Here is a 21928-nt window from a genome sequence, read left to right as displayed (position 1 = left end):
CAAGAAAAATGATCTGAAATTCCCTGTTAGAATTCCATTATATGTACTGAATCTGTCTAAATAAATTATTTTCAAATAAATTCTAATTTAAAATATTAAAATGAAAAAAACGTATTCCAAAAGTTTCAGATTTTTTTTACATCAAAAATTAATTGTTATATATTATAATAAAAAAAAGGATTTATCAATTCATCAAATGAATAATTAGTAGATTTTGTGTAAAATAAATTAACACCAAAGTAAGATAGAATGATATATTTGTTTCTCAGCAAAACCATGACAATATTTATGCTAAATTAGCACATTAAAATAAAGGAATAGGTTTGAGAATACATGATAGTGATTTTTTTATAAGATGATTTCGATTCAAATAAAATACATAGTCAAAAAATATTCGAAATTTATTTAATATTCTAAACTTCAACTTTGTAGGGTGATCCAGGAATATGCTCATCTCCCCACTTGACTAACACGAGATATTCTCCTCGGTCTCTCACCAAATAAGATACATCATAATTGTTTCTGCCTTTATGTTTTACAAATACTTCTTCGCATGGTCCTTTAGGTCCATAGACACCCACATACAAAATATTATTTCCTGAAAAAGAGATGTATAATTGTAAATATAGAATTAAAAATATATTTAAATATGATCAAAAAAAAAGTTTATACAAACCAGCATCAGTGGCACAAACAGTAAATTGATTTTGTTTAGCCAAGTACGCCTTCTTTAATCCCATTCCCTTGGATGTTATTTTAGTAGCATCCGATTTAAAGTGCGGAAGAACTTGACCTGCTTTTGCTCCAGACTTGGAAACCTTTAGCACAGTTTCGACAATTACTGAAGATGTTTCTTGAGCTCCAGCTTCTGCTAAATTCTCACCTATATCACAAATATAAAACAATTAATATAAACATACGAATATTACTTTAATATTATAGTTATAATAATATGTCTTCTATCATTAAAATGAAACAAACATCTGAGATTCTTACCTACACATTCAATCTTGAATGGAGAACCTACTATGTGAGCACCATTGTATTTGATACTCATGTAATAAAATCCAGGAATGAGTGGTGTGTAGCGCACTTTGTAACCTTCTTCAACTTCTGTGCAATCCATTGCTACTCTAGATGGACCATCAATGGTGACAGCTAATGTACCAGCTCCAGCATTACATGTGTCAATAATCAAATCAGTTTTCACTCCTAGGAACAAAAGTACAATAATGTAATAATACAAAAATTTTATAAATTAATTTTTGGAAAGGAGATCCAATAATTTCAAATTAAAATTTACCTGTTTTCACTTGTGCTAATCCGTTTCCTTGTGCATGAACTGCAGCAGGATCAGCATCATCTTTTCCCACCTTTACTCTCAGCGGTGATGCCGGAATATGAACACCATTGAATTTCACATGAATGTTATGAATACCATTTTCTCTTGGCATAAAACGAACGCTGTATTGTTCACCATCTATATTTTGAATAAAGCAATCGTCTACGTTTCCTGATGGACCTTTTATCTAAAAAAAATAAATAATCAATGATACCTTTCAGTTTACTTAACGCCATGTGAACATTTTAAAACAACTTACTCTAGCATCCAGCTCACCACGTGCTCCATTGAGACGAATGTAAAACTGTGCTGGTTTATCCACTTGTAACCCTTCAGGGAATTGAGCAACTTCCAAAAGATGTGCATCTCCAATTGCTGGAGAAATATATACACGGAACGGCGAGTCTGGGATATGTTGATCATTGAACTTAAGTCCAATACGATATTCACCTATTAAAAAAATTTGGATTAAGCTTTAGAGTACGCAAAAGTACAGTTTTTTGTATTTGTTTTGTACCAGGTTCTGCAGCTTTGTAACACACATCGCAAGAACCATCGCGACGATCCTTGAACTCAATTTCAGCTTTTGATGGACCCTCAACAGAAATGGCTAATTGACCGCCACCAGCCTCACGTGTCCAAACATTAAACTCATTCTTGGCATTTTGTTCACCTCGTTCTAAGCCTGTTCCACCAGCTTTCACTAAATGAGCACCAGAGTCACGCAATGGTCCAACAGTAAATTGGAATGGAGACCCTAAAATAAAAAAAAATTAAATAAGTAATTTTCAGCTTCAAAATTATATGAGAAATATATCAACTATATATCTAAAAAAATACCTGGTATGTGAATTTCTCTATATCTAACAGATACAGTATGAACACCTAGCTCTTTAGGCACAAAATGAACAGAATAAAGCCCATCTTCTACCTCTTGAATTTCTGCATCTTCCGAAACTCCTCCGGGACTTGTCACAGTAGCGGTAAGATCAAACGATGTAATACCTTAATCATAACATACTCATATATTTTTTGTTTGCTTTTAACTTAATTTAACATAAATCGTATATATATCATATATACCTGGCATTTTGAATGTTAATTTACAATTAGTTCCGACTTCTGTCAATGGTACGGGTTCGCGATTCCTTTGAATCTTTTCTCTTTGTCTATTAGAGCCTTCTCCAGTAACCTATAATCATTTAATTCAATTAATTTATGTTTTTTATAACAGTTATTTCGCTTGAATTGTGTTAATTTTAATGTATATTACCTTCACGGTGAATGGGGATCCTTCTACGTGATGATCAGCGAATTTAAGATTAACAATATAATATCCAGGTTCTGTTGGCTTATAACTGATTTTAAGAACCCCATCATTTGAATCTTGACATTGAATTTCCGCCTTGCTAGGACCTTATTTAAATAAAGAAATTGACATTTTAAACTTTATTTTGTATTTCAAAAATCAATAATACATATACATATTATTGTTAATACCATACCTTCAATAGATAATGAGAGACCACCATAACCGGCGTTCTTTGTATCAACAGAGAAGGTATTATCAATTTTTGTTTTGCCTTCTTGCAAAGCTTGTCCTGATACCTAAATTTAAAAATAAAATATAAATTCAATATTCAAATTTATCGACTTCTTCAAAATTCTTAATGTTATATTTTCAATTTGATATATTTTACCTTGACTTTTTTTGCATCTCCAACTTCTTGTTCTCCAACAGTAATACGGAATGGAGAATTGGTTATATGTTTTCCCATCTTCTTCACTGATACAGTATGTTCACCCACTTCACGTGGAGTAAAAGAAATTCCAATGTTTCCAGTTGGTAAACGTTTAAGGAAGCATGGTTCTTCTAATCCAGTGGGGGCCTGAAAATGTTATCCATATTTTATTTTAACAAGCCGATAATTGTTCATATATATAGCAATTGTATAAAATGATAAATCACTTGAATGGAAGCATTAAGGCTTTTGATATCAGCATCCGAAATCTTCCCTGGCAATGACACTTCACTGCAACTGCCAACAGATATTTGATTACGCTTTCTTCCTTCTCCAGTTACCTATAGTGAAAGTGTCATCAATATATTAATACATTAATATATGTGCATGTTTATATAAAAACATCTCTCTATTCAGATGATCTTGGCTATACCTTGGCGAGGTAAGGTGACCCCTTAATATGCTTATCTCCAAATCGTACACTAATTTTGTATTCTCCAGGTGACGTTGGTAAATATGAAACTGACACGGTACCATCTTTGTTGTCGTTGGCAGTTATCTGGAAACCAATGTTATTTTAATGCTAATATTTATATGCGAGCTAAATAAACTACGATGCCTCAAATTCCACCTTCTATGTATATTTGTATTACATTCATATGTATAATAGCATTTGTGAATTTCAATGTTTGCTCCACGTTTGCTCTCTATATCAATTTAATCAAAGCTAACGACCTCATTAAGATCAAATCAAACTTACTTCAGCTTTACTTGGTCCTTCTACAGCCATAGAAAGACCACCACCACCTGATCCTTTAGTGCTGATGGTAAAATGACTAGGTTCACCACTAACTCCAGAAGCAAGACCAGGTCCATAAGCTGTAACATATCCAGTGCTAAGCGAATCCACGTGGAACTTGTATGGTGAACCTGAATTATATTGAACACAACATTTACGTTAAAATGGTATAGATAGATACACAGGATTAAAAATTGAGTATTGATGTTTTAAGCTATATTATTACCTTGCACATGTTCTCCATTGTATTTGACTAGAAGCTCATGCGATCCTTCTTCTCTGGGTTCATATTTGATGCTGACAGTTCCGTCGCGGTTGTCTTCTATCACAGGAATATCCGTCTTTCCTGATGGCATCTTTACTTCAGCTGAAATGAAACAAAGAAAATATTTTCACTCCGTGTTATTACAAGTATAACCAATTGGTTAAATAAAAATTAACAAATTTCAAATGGATTTCTGATGCTTTGACATGGAACGCCATGAGATATGCCTTGGAATTCTTCCAACAGATGTTAACGAACCACTTTGACGCTGTTGTTGTACATCATAGTGATTGATAATAATGTAAATACTTCAGAAATAAATTTCATTCGTGTATAAGTAATAAAATACAATTGTTAGAGACTACACAAAATGAACCAAATAAGTTCATGACTTCTCCCAAAAGTCAATAAATTCAGCATTTTAAATATTTTGTGTAAATTATTCAGAGATTTTTAAAATTCCATAACTAAATTACATATAATCAATTTATTAAATTATAGTGTTTGCAAATAAATAATTCCATTGTAATTTTATTTTTCACTTTCAACATTGTTTAATAAAATTTAAAAATAGTTGTGTCACATATTGATATTGACTACCTACACAAAGTGTAAAATATCCTCTAATTTAAAAATAAATAAATACAAATGAAATTGCTGTCATGTTTGTTCAGATCCATTTAATCTATCGACATTTGACGCAATATTAACTGTCACATATAACATCCCAAAATAAAAAATAAGTTGATATTAGCTATTTAAATTTTCAGCAGAAAAAAATAATAGGCGATGCTATTTTTCGACGTTATAAGCCAACACCTACAGACAGCTTAAGATTATACAACCATTTCGTTATTTGAATTATTTCAAGCATGCAATATTTTAATTTATGCCATATTCTTCATTTGTATAAAAATACAACTTTAATCCAATACCAACAATAATTTAATGTATTATATGTACAGTCACTTATGTACATATAAATAATACATTATATTCCTACGTATACATTTTTCTTTCGTCTCAACGCGCAATAAAAGTGTTTATATTATCATCTATTTCTAAAACTGAACTCCGGGGTCATGTTTGTGTACAAAAAGTGTTTATTAAACTTTCCGATCGTAAACCTTTGTACTCACAGTTGTATTTTAATTTATAGCTGTTAACAACCGATAACGTACACTTACTATTATATTTACACTTTGTTCTATTATATTTATTTATTTATTTAAATAACATGTATTAAAATGCTCACCTTAAACTTGTGATACTTCAATTGAAAGTATCAGAAAATAAAAGAACGTATGTGTATGTACCTAATAGTAATAAAAATAATGAAAATCAATAAATTTCCGTGAAAAATCTGAAATACAATTCATAAACTTTATAAATAACCAAAATTTTCAGTAATATTATACTAAGAAAATTGAAAATTGACAGATTTGACCCAGATAATTTAAAAATATTTGAATTAAAAAAAACAGGCCACACGTGTTATTTCTTTTTATGCGAATCATAAGTCAACGATGAAAATGTTTTGCATTAAACGCAATTAAATACAGCTGCGAACCGTAAATCTTAAGTATGTATATATGCAGGTATATGTAGGTATACATATGTATATGTATATGTATGTATATTTATATATTCATATTTTTAAATACAGATACCAAATTTAATAATAATACGTTTAAATTGGCACACAAATTTTAACTTCATAAGATGTCAATGCCAGTTAATGTAATTCAATGGGTAATCTTACTTGAGTATATATATGCATATGTACATTCATTACCTATGCCAAAGATTTATTATGTACATATGTACATATTATAATCGGTTTTGTCAGTTTTTTCACAAAAGTCAAAAATTATTCATAACCTTATTGTTAGAAAATTCGAGAATAATTTTAGGAACAAAAGAAAAATGCTAGTGAACCTTTTCTGGAGTTGAAATGGTAATAGGTGATTACAGTAAGGGGCGTGAAGTCTAATCCTAATCCAGATTTGTTGAATGCTATTTTGTGGACTTTCGTGTAAACTGATGGTTTCTCCTCGCCGTCACACTCAGATACGGTGATGTTTTTGAAGTTGTCCTTCCTGAACGTGGACAAGTCCTTGTCGCGCTCGTCCTTCTTGCCCTCCAACACACCGTTCAAGAAGGCCATCTACCACCTCTTTGCCCACAGACCACCGCTTCACTTTATTATTTGGTATATTCAACAATTGTCAATTAATCTATTTTTTTGTTTTGAGCCCCTTCAAATACACAAAAGCACTAATCGACATTTACTACTGAAAAGTATTATTAACGATTTACACATTCGAATTCAATTTTTTCATATTCTTTTTTTTTATATTAAAAAAATTTTCCAGTTAATGTTTCACATATGCTGATTATTATAAAATCGGCCTATCACTGCGTCCCTAAATATATCCTATATTATAATTAAACGGATACAACTACTTTTAACATAAAATTGCTTCTGAATTATTTCTACTTTTGTTTTACAAATATAACGGTTAGGTTTTATTAGATCATGTAACGTTACAAGATTACAGAACGTATCAGATTTGTAATATCATTCCTGAAAAGTAATCAAACTATCGTCAATATACGCCGAAAAGATTTAGGATATTTTATAACATTAGAACTGCTTCATCAGCATTAAAAGTTTGTACATAGGTGAACAAATTTCGACAGTAAGGATTAGTTGTAAAAAACCCGTAAAGGAAAACTACCGATAAAAATAAACCCGTAAAGAAAAACTACCGAGAAAAAAACTCGTAAAGGAAAACTACGACTAATATCAAAGAAAATACTAAAGTAATAATAAAAAAATTAATGGAAAACTTCATACAAAAAAGTAACGGAAAGCTTAAATACATATGTAAATTGTACCTATAAAAAATAAATTGTGAAGGTACTTGTGTCGCACTTTATATTTATTTAAAGTGAACACACTGTCAGACCACACATAATATAATATTACAGTATTATAATTTGTGTGCATATAAAATTGTATGAATACAACATTGATTTTATATGCACAACTGAATTTAGAAACTTAAATTTTGAAAAAAATGACGTTTTAAAAATATTTGATAATTAAGTGCAATTACTAAAATTCTGCAAATTCTCTGACCACTTTCTCAAAAAATCAGCACATATGAACTTAACTTAATTGAAAAAATAAATATATATATGTATATATGTATATATAAATTGAAGCTTATTAATTAAATAAATATAATCAATGCTTCGTAGTATGTATTAATATTTTAATATAATAAAAATATTTGTTGAATGTTACAATCGTCAATATCTTTTAAAAGCTTTATTTCGATCACAAAAAGTGATATGAAGTCAAGTGACCCGAACCCCGAACTGAACACCCTCGGATCCGGATGCCAACGCGTCCAGCCACCAACTAACTGACTCCCGAAGACGGAATTCCGGGATCCATCGTCATGCAAGCGATGCACACACCACTCACACACTCATAAAAACTTAATTCATGTATAGTATCTACATATACACAACACCCCTCCCAAAATACGTCACTCATATCAAGGGAATCCCTCATATTGTACAATCTAATTTTATGAAATCTCATAAATTGACCTAAAAACGTTTACTGAAAAGGACCTTGAAATACAGATTGTTATCGATTGAAAATTGTAAAGTTTTATACTATTTATATATTTAATATCTTCGTTTTTTTAACAACCTCGTGTGTGTCCTTTCTCCTCCAGGATATTCGTCAATTTGGCGTATTCTTTAATATTTTGTTCTCCTCTAAAATTATAAACACATTGTACATACAGAGTAGCATTATTAAGTTTATATCCTATATTCAGTGAGTACATTTTATAAAAACTTAATATCTATGTTTGAATATCTCGTATGATTTAAATACAAATGGCGTAATAATTAATGTAACGGGCACGATGACAGCCAAGCCATCTTAAAGAAAAGATTTGAACCAATTATAAGTCGAAAAATTTACAGAGTGTACTGATGTATCATGACGATGACACATTTATAATGTATCGTTACTTGGTGATGATTTATTGAGTTTTTTTACACAGACTTGAATCTTTTAAATATTCTTGATTTAGAAGCTTTATTTCAATATTGTGAGATTTTTCAAAGTGCATTTTAAACTTAATTGTAGATATGCATATATTATCCATGATGTTATATATTTGAAGCATCATTTGATTGGAATTATTTAAACCAATCCAGCTAAAAGTAGATTTTTTCAAAACTACGAAACAGAAATTTAATTTCTAATAATTTGAACTCTCCAATAGATAATATTATGTATGTACATCTAACCAGGCAGCGAAAAGGTGAAGGCGATGTTTTGTACTTTTGAAAAATCATCTATATATGTTGTCTTTAAATGTCATTCAAAGAATGCATTACTATTATTATTTCATTTTTATGTCCATCATTGGATTTAAACAACTAAATTCACAAATAATATCTGAACGTTGACTAAATTATAAATACATAATATTTAGCACGCTTCGCTTTGCAATCAAATCGATCCGAGCATAATTGGCCTCCAGAATAGTTTGACTGGCATGCTAAAAAATCACTCACATGTCAAAAATTAAACTAGAAATATGCCAGAAAGATAAATATACACTAGTGCCAACGAGGGCGACCTAGTCGCCGACGAGATTTGGTGATTCGACTAGAAATGCACAAATTGCAACACTACCCCGATGGTGCAACTGCACGACGATGAATTGGATTGCTTATGAGTGCCGATTGATGCACGTTGGCGCAGTTTAATTTGAAAGCGAATGCAGTTTAATTCCTCGCAAAGTTATCCACCTGCTTTTAATATATAACGCCACACGGTTGGCAATCATGAACATCTAAAATTAATGGGAATGCCGTATATCAAATTCCTAGCGGGTACTGGAACACCGGATGACTGGGTTAAATATACATACATATGTACATATGTATATTAGAGTTAAATATACATACACTTTTGGATTCGATGGGAAAAACTGACATTAAAATCACTTGATGTATGGAAAACGAAGGTGCACTCCTTCAGGAGTGGACTACTACATATTTATCCAAAAATTATCATACATATAAATAAGTGAATAAAACATAAAACAAATTTTATTTATTTAACTATGTAATGATATCAACTTCTTTTCATAATTTATTATACTGAATTTCACATGCAAGTAAAAATTTTAAATTTCAAGCGATATAATTGTAACTGTATGTTGAAAATTTAATTTCTCTTCACCCCTGGATTCCTTTGCGAATCTAAAAAAAATCTTGAAGATCGCCGGCCGCTATGTATCGAATATTAGGCTTGAAAAAAAGAAAATGATATTAAAAGTCTTCAATGCTCAGTGGGAGTAGGCGTTCTCAGCTATTTTGATTCGATATAAAATATTTGGAAACTTCACAGATAATAAACAATATGTGAATTAAAAAATGGTTGATTTTATGCGATCGAATTTTTGGACATGTTTCAAAGGAAACAAAAAGTGATAAAATTTAGCACTTAATTGATATTTTGATGAAATTATTTACTGTTACTGTTACTGAATTACGTAACAGGTGTCAAAAGTATAAATATTCCAATTAAGCTTAGATTTTGGCCATAATTAATTATCAATACATAACGTTAGGTATCCACGCTAAATATATACATATATATATAAAGAAATAGATCATAACAAAATTCAAAAATCATAAATATATTATCCGACAGTAAAAAAAATGAATATCATAATAATTCGCTTAAACAAATGAATCGACATAATTTTTTTGAATTTAATTAACTATGCATCTGAAATAAAAACAAAACAATAATGCAATTCTTGATCACGAATCTGTTGTACATATTTGCTTGTGAGAATAAAATATTGTATACAAAGAATACACAAATAAGAACAAAATCGAATACGTGTTTAGTTGCCGCCATTTTCATTATTGTAAACATAATGACGCAACTCACTACCATCGAGAACGTTTATCGATACATAGTAAACAAAGTTGAGCCAAAATAGATAATTTAATCATTCCATAATCCATGAATATGTTCTACATAGTATGTACTAAAAAAATACTCGATCACCGCCGTTTCCGGTTAGCACGTCATAAAATGTATTCCCATGTTTTTTGAAGAAAATAATAAGGTATTTTTAGACCTAATCTACCACAAGAAAACGCGTTCGCAGTGCTAACACGGAATCTGGCGAAAATGTAACGTAAACCCGTCGACCACTAAATAAATTCGACTCCAACTTTAATTACCCTCTAATGCAAATATTATTTTTAGTGCATTGATAAATATTTGCATGCTAGTAGGTATAACATATTGCAATAATGCGCCGTCAATTTTCTATGCACACACATTATTTTTGTATTTCATTAAGAACATCCTATTTGTCTATTTTAAGATTTCGAAACATACTATTTATAACCTCACTAAGAAGATATACATACACAGTGGCGGACTGGCCATACAAGCGAACATGCCCGATGGCATGTGGGCCCCACTATCTGTTAGAAAATATGGGCCCTCAGTAAAATTAAATAACTTTTCAACTGTTTCACGTGTGTAAAAATTTATAGGATATTGCACTTTGGGACCTAAAGTTTAAATATTTCAACAAAACAAATTTCTTACGATATACACAAACAAATAATACATGCTTTAACAGCCCAAGGATCGGTTAACTTTTTTTATTAGGCTCGAAATGTAAGTTTCAACATTTGCGTGGGCCCTTTTGCCGGGCCCATTTCCAACCTCAAGATTATATATATACCAATACCTATGTAACAACTACATATTGAAATAAAAATGAGAATAAACAAATTTCCGTGAATAATATAAACTGAATTGCTTAAAACAAGTTTGATAGGACGATTCATCATCAACCAGCGATTAGAAATTTAATTCATACTTTCAAAATAACATTTGATTATACTTCGACGATATAGTAAGATTTAAATACACAATTTTAAACAATTTCCGAATATAAAATCTATTCCTTATCTAGACACATCCATATATATAGAAATATAGGATAGGGGCCCCCTCCCCAAAATCCCGATTTTCGATTAACATTAATTGAAAATATTATGCATTGTTTTCAGGGACGTAATTTGGGGGGGGGGCATAGGGGGGTACTCGTCCCTCTAAATTAAGGAATAGTGTGAATTTAGAAAATATTATAAATTTAATGATTAATGAGATAATGCGGATCTATGAATGCTACGTTGATTTCTTATGTATGTTACTTTTGGGCTATGTGCTTTGAAAAAAAAATGATTTTATTATTTCGAAGCAAGTATATTTTGGTTTTTAAGTGGTATGCCTAGGGTAAAATTCTTAGAAATTGTTCATCCTATGGAGCGAATCGTTAGAAAGGTCCTCTTTACTTTATTTTGTCTCAAAAACACATGTGTAACGTTAATTTTTCCAAAAGTTAAAAGGAATTAATATTTTACTGAATCGGTTCAATCACAAAAGATTTTATTTCTCGTATTTTTATTTTATTAGCAGACGTCCATTCTCTCACAAAACAATGAATGAGATGGATTTAAAATTCATATGTAACGAATTCGATCCAAAAAACGTTTTAGTTATTCAATAAAATTGCTTTCTGACCAAAACCTTATCAAATTTAGTACATAAAGAATACAAATATAAATTTTCAGCTTGATTCGTTCAGGGGTGTGGTAGAAAACATTTTTTAATTTTTTAAGAGGAAAAAATCCCAATTTTGGTTAATTAAATTTAATGATTTTTTTTATTATATTTTCATCACATTGATTATACATGAAATCATGAAGAACACACATATTTAAAGGCTCGATTAAAATAGTGGAAGAAAACTGCCAACAGGAGTAAACTGTCACTTTCGGTTAACGGGTGTTCACGAAATTTTATATATAATTTGGCATTATATTTATAATTCTATATATGCAATGTCAGTTCAATACGCCGAAAAGTTTCCGAGAAAAACATAAAAATATCTCGATCTTATCGGGTAAAAGAACTACTTCTGGTTGAGATAAAAATAATTTTATATATACATATACATATATAAAATAATAAAAAGACACACAGAGCCACACACATTTTTCTATATTATGTTAACGTTATCAGTAATTGATTCTGAGTTCGAATTATCCCATGATCACAAAACTTTATTTATTGTTATTACGTACATATGTATGTACATAAGTAGATAAAGTGAAAAGACAGTTGGTAGAAATTAAGTTAATTGATAATTTTTTAGTTACAGTTTGATGCTCGATTTTTGTTGACTATGTGAAGATTTTTGGAAAAAAAATTTTGCCTGCGGCGCTTTTTTAACTTTTTACATAATATTTTTTTATAATTATTTTTGGAAAAATAAGCTTATTTTTTTCATATTTTAAAACTCAATAAGGTGTATGCAAAGAATACTTTCCATTTTTATTCCGATATAAAAAAGGATTTTTTGAAAAAAAAATTTATTTGACCAATCTTTGCCTGCCCCCCCCCCCCCAAGAAAAAGCTGAAATGACGTCCCTGATTGTTTTCTACCGAAAGTAAAAGCCGCTTTTATGCCGCATTCTTTTATGATGCATTCTATTTACCTAGGACAAGGGTTATAACGAAATATACAATGTAATTTATGGATCTATTTTGCTTTTGCCATTTTTCTTGTACCTAAATTTATTTATTCCCATTTTTGAACAAAAAAAATTTCCCCTTGATTTTTAGCGTGATGGAAAGAAGAAAATTTTGTTATATGGGGGGGGGGGGACAAATTTTTTTAACCCTGGGTCAAAAGGGGGCCCCCTTTGACTGCTGGCATGCACTAATTTCAGTCCGAGTCCGCCACTGTACATACACATGTACATATTATACATAATACAAATTAAAGAAATTAATTTTTCTTATGCAGGTATCCATTATACGGAAACATATTTCCACAAGATTCCTTGGTGATTTTAACCATCACATAACTTAAAATAAAGAAAAAATAATTAAAACCTTCAAAATTAAAGTTTTATTCCAAGATTTTGCAATTGGTCTAGTAACCAAGAACATCTCTCAAATTTAAAACACGTCATTCGTCACACTAACCTTTGCAAAGGAAAGAGTTCTCTTAACTTTTGGCTTGTCCTGTATCCGCGTACACGCTCGATAGTATCTATCTATGCCAAATCGTTTAAAGTGGAGCAATCTCTTTAAAATAAATAGCCATTTCGCAATACGAATTCGCACAACCGGAAGGAGTGTTGACTTATTGCTCGTGTCGGTCTGCATAAATGCGCACACCACTTCGAGCATGCTTAAAAGATTAATTTGAGATTCGAATTATTATAGTGGGCCGTTGAAATGGGAAACTTTCAATAACTGCACTTCTCAATTATGAACACATTAGAAATCAAAATAACGAAGAGTGATTTGTATGTGCCTATACAGTACCGGTAATTAAAATCACATCACTTTCAATTCTTCGATGTTTTCATTTTTTTTTAAATACACGTAGCTATTATTTGATTTCAACTATTTAATATGTTTTATGATTAAAAAAGATTTTTTATATTTTTAAATTAAGACGACATACGAATTTTAAAAAAACATGTACAATATGGCAATTTTTAAATTTTTTTTCAAATGTCTGTAACTAAAATAATATTACAGTATATATTTTTGTATGAATTAAAATACAAAGAAAATTGGCAATTGACAATGATAAATAACAATCTAATATTTAGTAGACCCTCCTTTTGCTTTTATGAAGGCCTCAGCACGTGCCGGCATGGACAATACGATTTTTCTTAGCATTTCTTCCGAAATTTCTTCAAACCAAACATTTTCAATAGTTTTTTTAACTCATAATTTATCCGAGGGTGTTGTTTTTGTTCTTTTGCTTTATAATGGCCCATAAATTTTCGATAGGGTATAAGTCGGGACTATTGTCTGACCATTGTAGTGACGAATACCTACTTTCTCTTTGTATTCTTTTATGTGGTGCAAACTTAATAAAATGCTATTAAATTTGTTTGATTTATATCATTTTTGCCCGATGACAATTTGCAAATACGGCCTGAAATTTGAAGTCTGTTGACTCCGAAAGATGTTGCTCAATAGAAGGCAGCGAACATGTTTTCAAAATTTTTTCATAGTCTATAGTCTTCACTGTGCAATTGACAAAATGTAGCGCCCCCATGCCGTAATTACTGAAACGTTCGTTCCTCTTTCTCCTCACCCAGTTTATTCCATCGGAGTCCCAAAGATTAAACTTGCTCTCGTCAGTAAAGATTACATTCTCCCAATCATCTTGGGTCGACATTTTGTGGAATTTTTCCCAATAAAACCATTTTTTTCCGTATAAATGCCATTAGAAAGCGCTTATTTGCTGGTCGTCGTGCACGAAGTCCTGATTGACGTTGTCGTATCCTTTCGACGATGATTGACGTCGTATTTTCCAGTCGTCTGTCTGAATTCTCCATATCCTGGGCAGTTTTCAAGCGATCCCTTTAACATGAACGTTTTATCATTCGATTTTCTTGGGGGGTTGTTTTTTTGACGCTACGACTACCTGGCTTTCGATTACCGGGTTCCGTTTCTCGATTATTTTTGAGGAAACGTACTAAAATTGTCCGCTGACATCTCGACTGCAACGTAATTTTTCGTGTGGACAATCCTCTTGAAGATAGCGAAATTATTTGCCAATTTTTCACCACTTCAAGTTTCGCACAATTCGCCATGTTTCGCACAAATCGTAGTTACTCACTCGAAATTCGCACAAGAACTTAATAGAATACCTCAAAATGTTCGATATACCTTTTAAATACAAAAAGAGTATTTTAGAAAGTAGGGGACCTTCTACCGAGAAATTCCGAGAATTCAAAATATTTAGAGGTGATGCGATTTCAATTACCGGTACTGTATATGTATGTACATATGTACGTATTACATATTTTACAGTGTAGAAGTAAATTAATCAATGAATACAAAATTTTGCTCAAATAAAAGAAAAAAATAATTTGAAAAGATAAATAAAATATTGACACACCCAAAACATTTATAAGAGCTTGAAAGGACTGCTACGTTTGTTTTGACAGTAACTTAATATACCGCTTTAGCAGTGGCGCTAAAAAATGTATCCAGTGAATTTTAAAACACTTTGAAAATATGGATTTTTGGAGTGTGGACCTCATTGTGTGGATTTTTCCAGGAACCGGAATGTGTGTGTGTGTGTGTTTTTTTTTTTTTTTGATAGTTGATCATGACTGCATGATGAAAGCTTGTTTACGGCTGTGGCGATATAGTAAATTGCACATCAACGTAGAATGCAAGGACAAATAATTAGTTGACGTGAAGATTATCAAAATCGTTTTCGATTCCAAAACGAGGATATTTATAGTGACCCCGCAAATATCTTCGCGCTGCGAGAGTATTAATTATGGCACTGGCTCGAAATTATTATGTCTATTATGAATGATGAAAAATTAGTGTCGCAATATACGTCAGCGTTCATTGCAATATATGCGTTTATATATTTCAAACAAAATTTACTTTATTTTCTCACTACCTTATTGATTCTTTGAGAAACTCAGTTTTGAACGAATTCATAGACATACAAGACAACGTTCATTTAAATATTTGCAGTATTATTCACATCTTATATAATTTTTTTTTTATGTTAGATTTTTAATTCTAAATATAACGGCTTTATTGCCCCTATAAAACGCAAATTTGAGTGACGTTTCGTGTTTATGTCAAGCCTTGGAGTGAATCATCAAAGGCGAATCACTTGCCAGTGAAAAATATTATTATTATTAATGTGTGCAAAACGACAGATGAGTATTCGTCGACGTCTTAACCTCCAAAACGTAAAAAAATCACACAATATTTTCATTCATTTTTTTTTACACGAGCACGCGTGAGTTTTCTTAATAATATCTAAGATATAATCGGAATATGTAAACGATAACATATTTTTCGGATGTGTCCTTCAGCTAAAACCGAAACTTGATACATAAATGCACCGAAGTTTCGCACGCTGACCGCTCGTTAATGTCACTAATATAACAGTGAAAAATTCAAACCGCAAATAATTCGATTCGTGGAAGGTTACTCATGTGGTTTGGTTCTATTAGAAAAATCTAATTCCACATACGAATGAATTCGATTTCGCACAAATTCTTCAGTTATTTTCTCATAAGAAGCTCTGATAATTTGAATTATTTTAACCAAAACAAAAGTGTTTTTTTAACCACAACACTTCATTTGTCCGTGAATAATATTTATTTACTAAAACAAAATGTTTAAAACTCTGAAGGAATCAACCATTTTATGTAGGCTTCGTGAATTATTGATAATTATAATATTTATAATATAATATATCGAGTTGTGAGTAGGGTTTCTGGACTCGGCTCGATCCGGACCTGAATCCGCCGAGTAATAATCTTAAACCCGGATCCGGGACCCTACTTTTAAAATCCCCGGGTTCGGGTTCCTAGAATTTTAAGTTAAAAACTAAATAACTTTTCTAAAAATCAAAATGCATTATTACATTTAATTTTTTTTTCTTCAAACAAGCTTTAAGTTTTGTTACATACACATATGTACACAGCTAATGAATCGAATTTTCCAAAATTCACGTTTCGGAAGTCAATTCCACGGACAATTTGCATGAACTCATATTAATCGACGAGTGTGCAATAGTATTAACAATGGAGGAAAAATTTAATTTAATTCTGAAAAATGCAAAAAAAAACTGATTTAATCGAAGCTGGTGATTTCGAAAATCTAAAACAGGAATTTTCACTTTTCAAAACACCTTTTGGAAACAGGTTTCAAAAATATTGGACCGGAATCGACGGATTTTAAAATCCCGGTTTTTATGAAACCCTAGTTGCGAGAGTGCAGAATAGGTTTATCATATATATGTACTTCTATGATAGTTTACGGTCGCTATCCTTGGCTCTATCGTAGTGTCTACCTGCTGGGTTATAATTGCCTTGATTTACGAGGTAGATTATATTTGGGAAAACATTTTTTCAAGTTACTGGTTGGCTTGGTAAAAAAATCCTCAAATTCGTACAGAATTTAGCTACAATGTTCTCAGCTTTAGATGCCGCAATTTGTTCTCTTATTCTATGGCAAGTACCAAGTTGATGGCTTCGTCACCTGTCGCAAGGGGTATAAAGCTCCTCAGATTACTGTTAGCTTAGATCTGTTTAATCCAAAGTATGACGATTGTTGAATTTGAGATCGTAAATATTATATGTTCGAAAATTGTGTTATTTGTTTCATATTTTATTTTGCATTCATGTTATTCTTGTATCCTTTTTTTTGCTTAGCCATAGTGACGACTTGGAGTAATTCTGTAATGTCACTATGGCAAAGTATAATATAATTTTATTCTAAAAAATACATTTACATATATGTCTCACATATTATATTATATAAACATATGTAAAAGCTCGCCTGAAATCAAATAAAATCGCGCATTTTCCAATGTAAATAAACTCAATGACTGCTTTGATTCGAAAATGGGTGACGTACGCATCGTAACCAGGAAAACACCATTAGATAATTATTTTGAAACGAAGTAAGCGATTATGGTGATTAATGATCTTTGGGATGATTCGTTCGACGCGCGTTCGAGCACTCATCAAACCAAGCACCTGTCGTGGTATGTCCATGAGACGCCTATCTGTTTTTTCTCAGTTTTGTATAAATCATAAACGGTGCCAACTAAGAAATATTTCGATCCGCTGAAAATTTGCCACAAGTAACCGTAAGTGTAACTGCGATCTATTCATAGCACCTACATACATACATACATATTTACAAACATATGTATTTATATCTTCTACCTTTAAATTATGGAGTAGTCGCGTAATAGTAGTCCAATTTAAAAATAATATTTTATTGCGATTTGAGAAGTAAATATGGGTTATTATATTTTATAATGTGCTTAATAAGAAATAGTTCAAAGGTGTCAATTTTTTATCATCCCATCTTACTTATTTTCAATTTAATGTTCTGCTTATTGCGTTGGATAGAACATATTTTTATACATACAAGAGGTTTAATGTTATCTAGAATTATTTATCTACAAAAATAGCTCCTTTAATCAAAACTATTACACACAATTCTTAGCTAAGTTCTGTGTCTTATACGAATAGTCAAAAACTGACTTTAAAACATTATTTTATGTCTGCAGCCGAAGTTTTATTTGCACGTAAGAAAAATATATTCTATAATAAAATATATGTATGTATATCATAATTTTTAAGTATATATACTCGTTTGTCCTCGTCAAACTGCTGGTTAGGTTTGGGGGTTTTGTGACTCCAAATCGATCGTTTCTCTATCAGAGTTTGTCAATTTTATCTGATCATTGTTGAAACGGTTCCTGAAAATTGTTATTAGATCATTTCCTGTTATCACAAAATCTGTGTGTATAATTTGTAAAAATTATGCACAGTATTCTGAAATCTATAGATATCTCTATAATTTCGTGTTTATTATATGTATAAAAATTGTAATAATAATTGTACACAAAAATCTAAAAATAATCCATAGATGTCTCTATGATTATTATTTCCGTACTGATTAATTGTTATATGCTATGTATTCTGATTGTATATGTATTATTGTATTTCTGACCGTTATCGTACACTCGTCGCATTGGAGCGATCTGTAATGACGAGTGTATATTGATTGTAACAATAAAATAAAATAAAATATCAATTTTACCAAAATATTAAAAAGATTACCGTCGCTTTCCTAGATCGTACGCTGTTCTACGATATTACAGAGAGCTTTAATTTTTATTCTATTTCCTCAACATTAAACAATTTCTGAATGAAAAAATAAATAATATATTGGTCGATTGATTGAACGATAAAAAGCGCAGATTTATATGGAAAGTACCCTGGTGTAAAGAACCTATAGAGATCATTTTAAAAATGATCCTTTTAAATGCCGGTATATATTTGACATCATTTTTAATGGTGAAATGTTAAATCAAGCGCAACGACACTTATCGTCCCACACTTTTCCTCGCGAGGAATTCTTCGTCTCACCCACGGAATATTTACCGATTCGTATTCCATGGGGCAGTATGAATTATTGCATTTTATTTTGCGCCACGAACTCCTGACTCACGAGTCAAGACTCGCTCGAAGTGGTAACAGCTCCATCGCATCACTCCTGGCAGAGTATGTGCAAAAAACGAGATAAATAGCGGTGTTCAAACTGTCGAGAGAAACGGGATGGGCGTGCGATGGACATGGATCAAGATAATTTGACCGGTACTACATATGTTAAATTATAATTGCATTTTAAATTATAATTGTTTTGCATGTTTATATTTGGTATATCAATTTTATTATTGAAAAACAATTTTCTTTTGTTCGAAAAATTTTATTTAAAATTTCAAAATATATAAATTTATTATTTTTTAATGGATATGAATATCAGCTTTGTCTCGTTTATGACTTCAACATATTACCTGATGAGTTAAATCTGTGATTTTCATTTTAAGGTATATCATGAATTTGTGACATTCGCATAAAAACAATGAAATAGGACGTGTCTAATTTACAAATGTGGAGCTGTGAATCGGATTTTTCACGGAAAATTTATTTAAAACGAAAAAATTGCGGTACACATATACCGTTTTTTTCTTATCACTTCCGTTATTTACTCGATAGTGCGTACTCAAATTTCAATTTCAATTTTATTGACAATAAAAATTCGCAATACGAAAATCTAAAATTCTTGTTAACATCTTTTATTGCCGGTTACGCTCGATCACTGTTTACACCGAGAAAACTGCTTATATCAACAAAATATATCTATTTATGTATTTTATAACTCGCCTTATTATAAATTTGACATGGGCTTATTTTTAAATGTGTATGTCTGTTTCAGTTTTCTGAACGTGCATATATAAAACTTATTTTAACATTTTTTAATCATACGATAATATAGTTGAAAAGCGATAAACAATTTGGTAATATTAAATGTCTTATATTACACACCAAAAATCTATCTAAAGACAGCACGTGTGATGAGAATTTTAAGCCAATAGAAAAATACCTAAGAAAAATATGTATGTTTATCGGCCCATTATCTAGTAGCCTCGTTTGCCAAAAATCACATCAAAATATTGCAAACGCACAATTCTGGCCGACTTTAATGCAAACGCCCAACAAAACAGTCAATTTGTCGTTTTTTTTCTCATGTATAATTTTTGTGTGATAATTTTGTATCCATTAAAAACTCCTATTATATATTTTCAAATTACAACTTGATTATGAATTTAAATTTAATAAAAAGGAGTTATGCATGTATTTTCAATATTTAAGATTTTCGGAAACTACTGAAAAATATATATTAAAAATTTTATCTTTCCAACTTTAAATTGTTAAAATAATTTAAATTGTTTAGTGTTTTCGTGCATATGCATATAATAAATATATATTATTTAAATATCTCTATTTAAAACATAAATAGAGTTTATTTGAATGACATCTATACGTTTTTAATAAATTTTAAGAGTAACACGACGGACATATCGAATAAAATTTCAAAGCTCAGTGTGTATACAATTTCATGTAATGTTTCCTACTCAATCACAGATGGCACTGTATAACTAATAAATTTCAAAATTATTTATTGATAGTTATTTCTTAATTAAATACACATATAATCCTTACTTGTACCATAATAAACAATTCATTAAATAATTATTAATATATTAGCACATAAAACAAAGTGATATCTACCGCCATTCTCTAATATTAAATGCAATAGATTAGTAAATACGCGAACCAGCATTTTCATGAGTTTTCCCAAACGTCATCTACACATTTCTACCTATGTATACCTGTGCATATGTAGTGTATTGGAATAATTAATATTTAAAAGTTTACAATTAACATTTATAAGTTAACAAATAAAACCAAAACGTAAGGTAAAGCTTTATGCTTTGATCGGGACATAAAACATAAACTTTCCAAATATTGCTTTATAAATTAAAAAAATATATATATCAAATTTATTTTCTCACCCCATATTCTTCTATCCAACATATGATTTATTGGACCGTCTCCCATATGTATTGTTACTAACAACATATCTTCTTCACACGACAAGTCAATGGCGAGAGTATCACACGGGGCACCCATACTGACCAACGTCGTCTTTGTTTACAATATCACAAAATTACTTTTATTTTATTTTCGACAATGATATCTATTTATTTCATATTTTACAAGAGATAATATCACAGAAATACAGTCCATTCTCGATATGTGGCCATAACCAGAGCCTCTATCAAAACAAATAAAAATTCAAAATGGCCGTCAGTCTCTCACATAACCTACACTTAAACATTTGTCAACACAAAATTTGCAAACTTTTTAAATGTAATTTTTCAACTTGATATACACCATTATATTAGACACTTCCTGTTGGATAGACTTCGACATCAACCAAAGAATAACGTTAAATTTAATTTAACACACGCATGTTTTTACTTTTTTGTATATATGAGGTACACGCACACACACACTTCTTAAACATTTGACCGTCGCGCGACCGGCTATTTTCTTTTTTTTAGAACTTTTCTAAAAATACGTCGCGCCGTGTTACAGGAACGCACCACGTTCAAATCTCGCGTCGTACACTTTGACAGAGAAACACGGGTGAATCGCTAACTCAGACCAGTGTGTGTATATAAAACAAGCACACCATG

At 30.8% G+C, this 21928-nt stretch overlaps 1 protein-coding gene across 13 annotated transcripts in view; it reads right to left on the bottom strand.

The window, feature by feature from the left end:
• Positions 1-216: 216 nt before the first annotated feature.
• cher (filamin A protein cher) overlaps positions 217-21928 on the bottom strand; it is a 38129-nt gene continuing 16417 nt past the window's right edge. For 3 of the 13 annotated variants that reach the window (XM_077432761.1, XM_077432762.1, XM_077432763.1), the window contains 15 exons: positions 4110-4250; positions 3845-4014; positions 3518-3643; positions 3312-3425; positions 3043-3231; positions 2848-2950; positions 2616-2758; positions 2426-2534; positions 2183-2347; positions 1860-2099; positions 1602-1792; positions 1304-1529; positions 997-1212; positions 677-883; positions 240-598 (listed from right to left, as the gene is read on the bottom strand). In XM_077432761.1, coding sequence (XP_077288887.1) covers positions 414-598; positions 677-883; positions 997-1212; positions 1304-1529; positions 1602-1792; positions 1860-2099; positions 2183-2347; positions 2426-2534; positions 2616-2758; positions 2848-2950; positions 3043-3231; positions 3312-3425; positions 3518-3643; positions 3845-4014; positions 4110-4239 — 2514 coding nt within the window. In that variant the 5' untranslated portion in view covers positions 4240-4250 and the 3' untranslated portion in view covers positions 240-413. Of the gene's footprint in view, positions 599-676; positions 884-996; positions 1213-1303; positions 1530-1601; positions 1793-1859; positions 2100-2182; positions 2348-2425; positions 2535-2615; positions 2759-2847; positions 2951-3042; positions 3232-3311; positions 3426-3517; positions 3644-3844; positions 4015-4109; positions 4251-6086; positions 6443-7461; positions 7604-21241; positions 21505-21590; positions 21910-21928 lie in introns of those variants that run through there. The other 10 variants (XM_077432757.1, XM_077432758.1, XM_077432759.1 and 7 more) reach the window with 10 other exon arrangements.

This window comes from Arctopsyche grandis, chromosome 6 (assembly GCF_051622035.1).
Source record: "Arctopsyche grandis isolate Sample6627 chromosome 6, ASM5162203v2, whole genome shotgun sequence".
NCBI lineage: Eukaryota > Metazoa > Arthropoda > Insecta > Trichoptera > Hydropsychidae > Arctopsyche > Arctopsyche grandis.
Note: the sequence above shows the minus strand (reverse complement) of the source record. Positions and strands in the feature narration are given on the sequence as shown.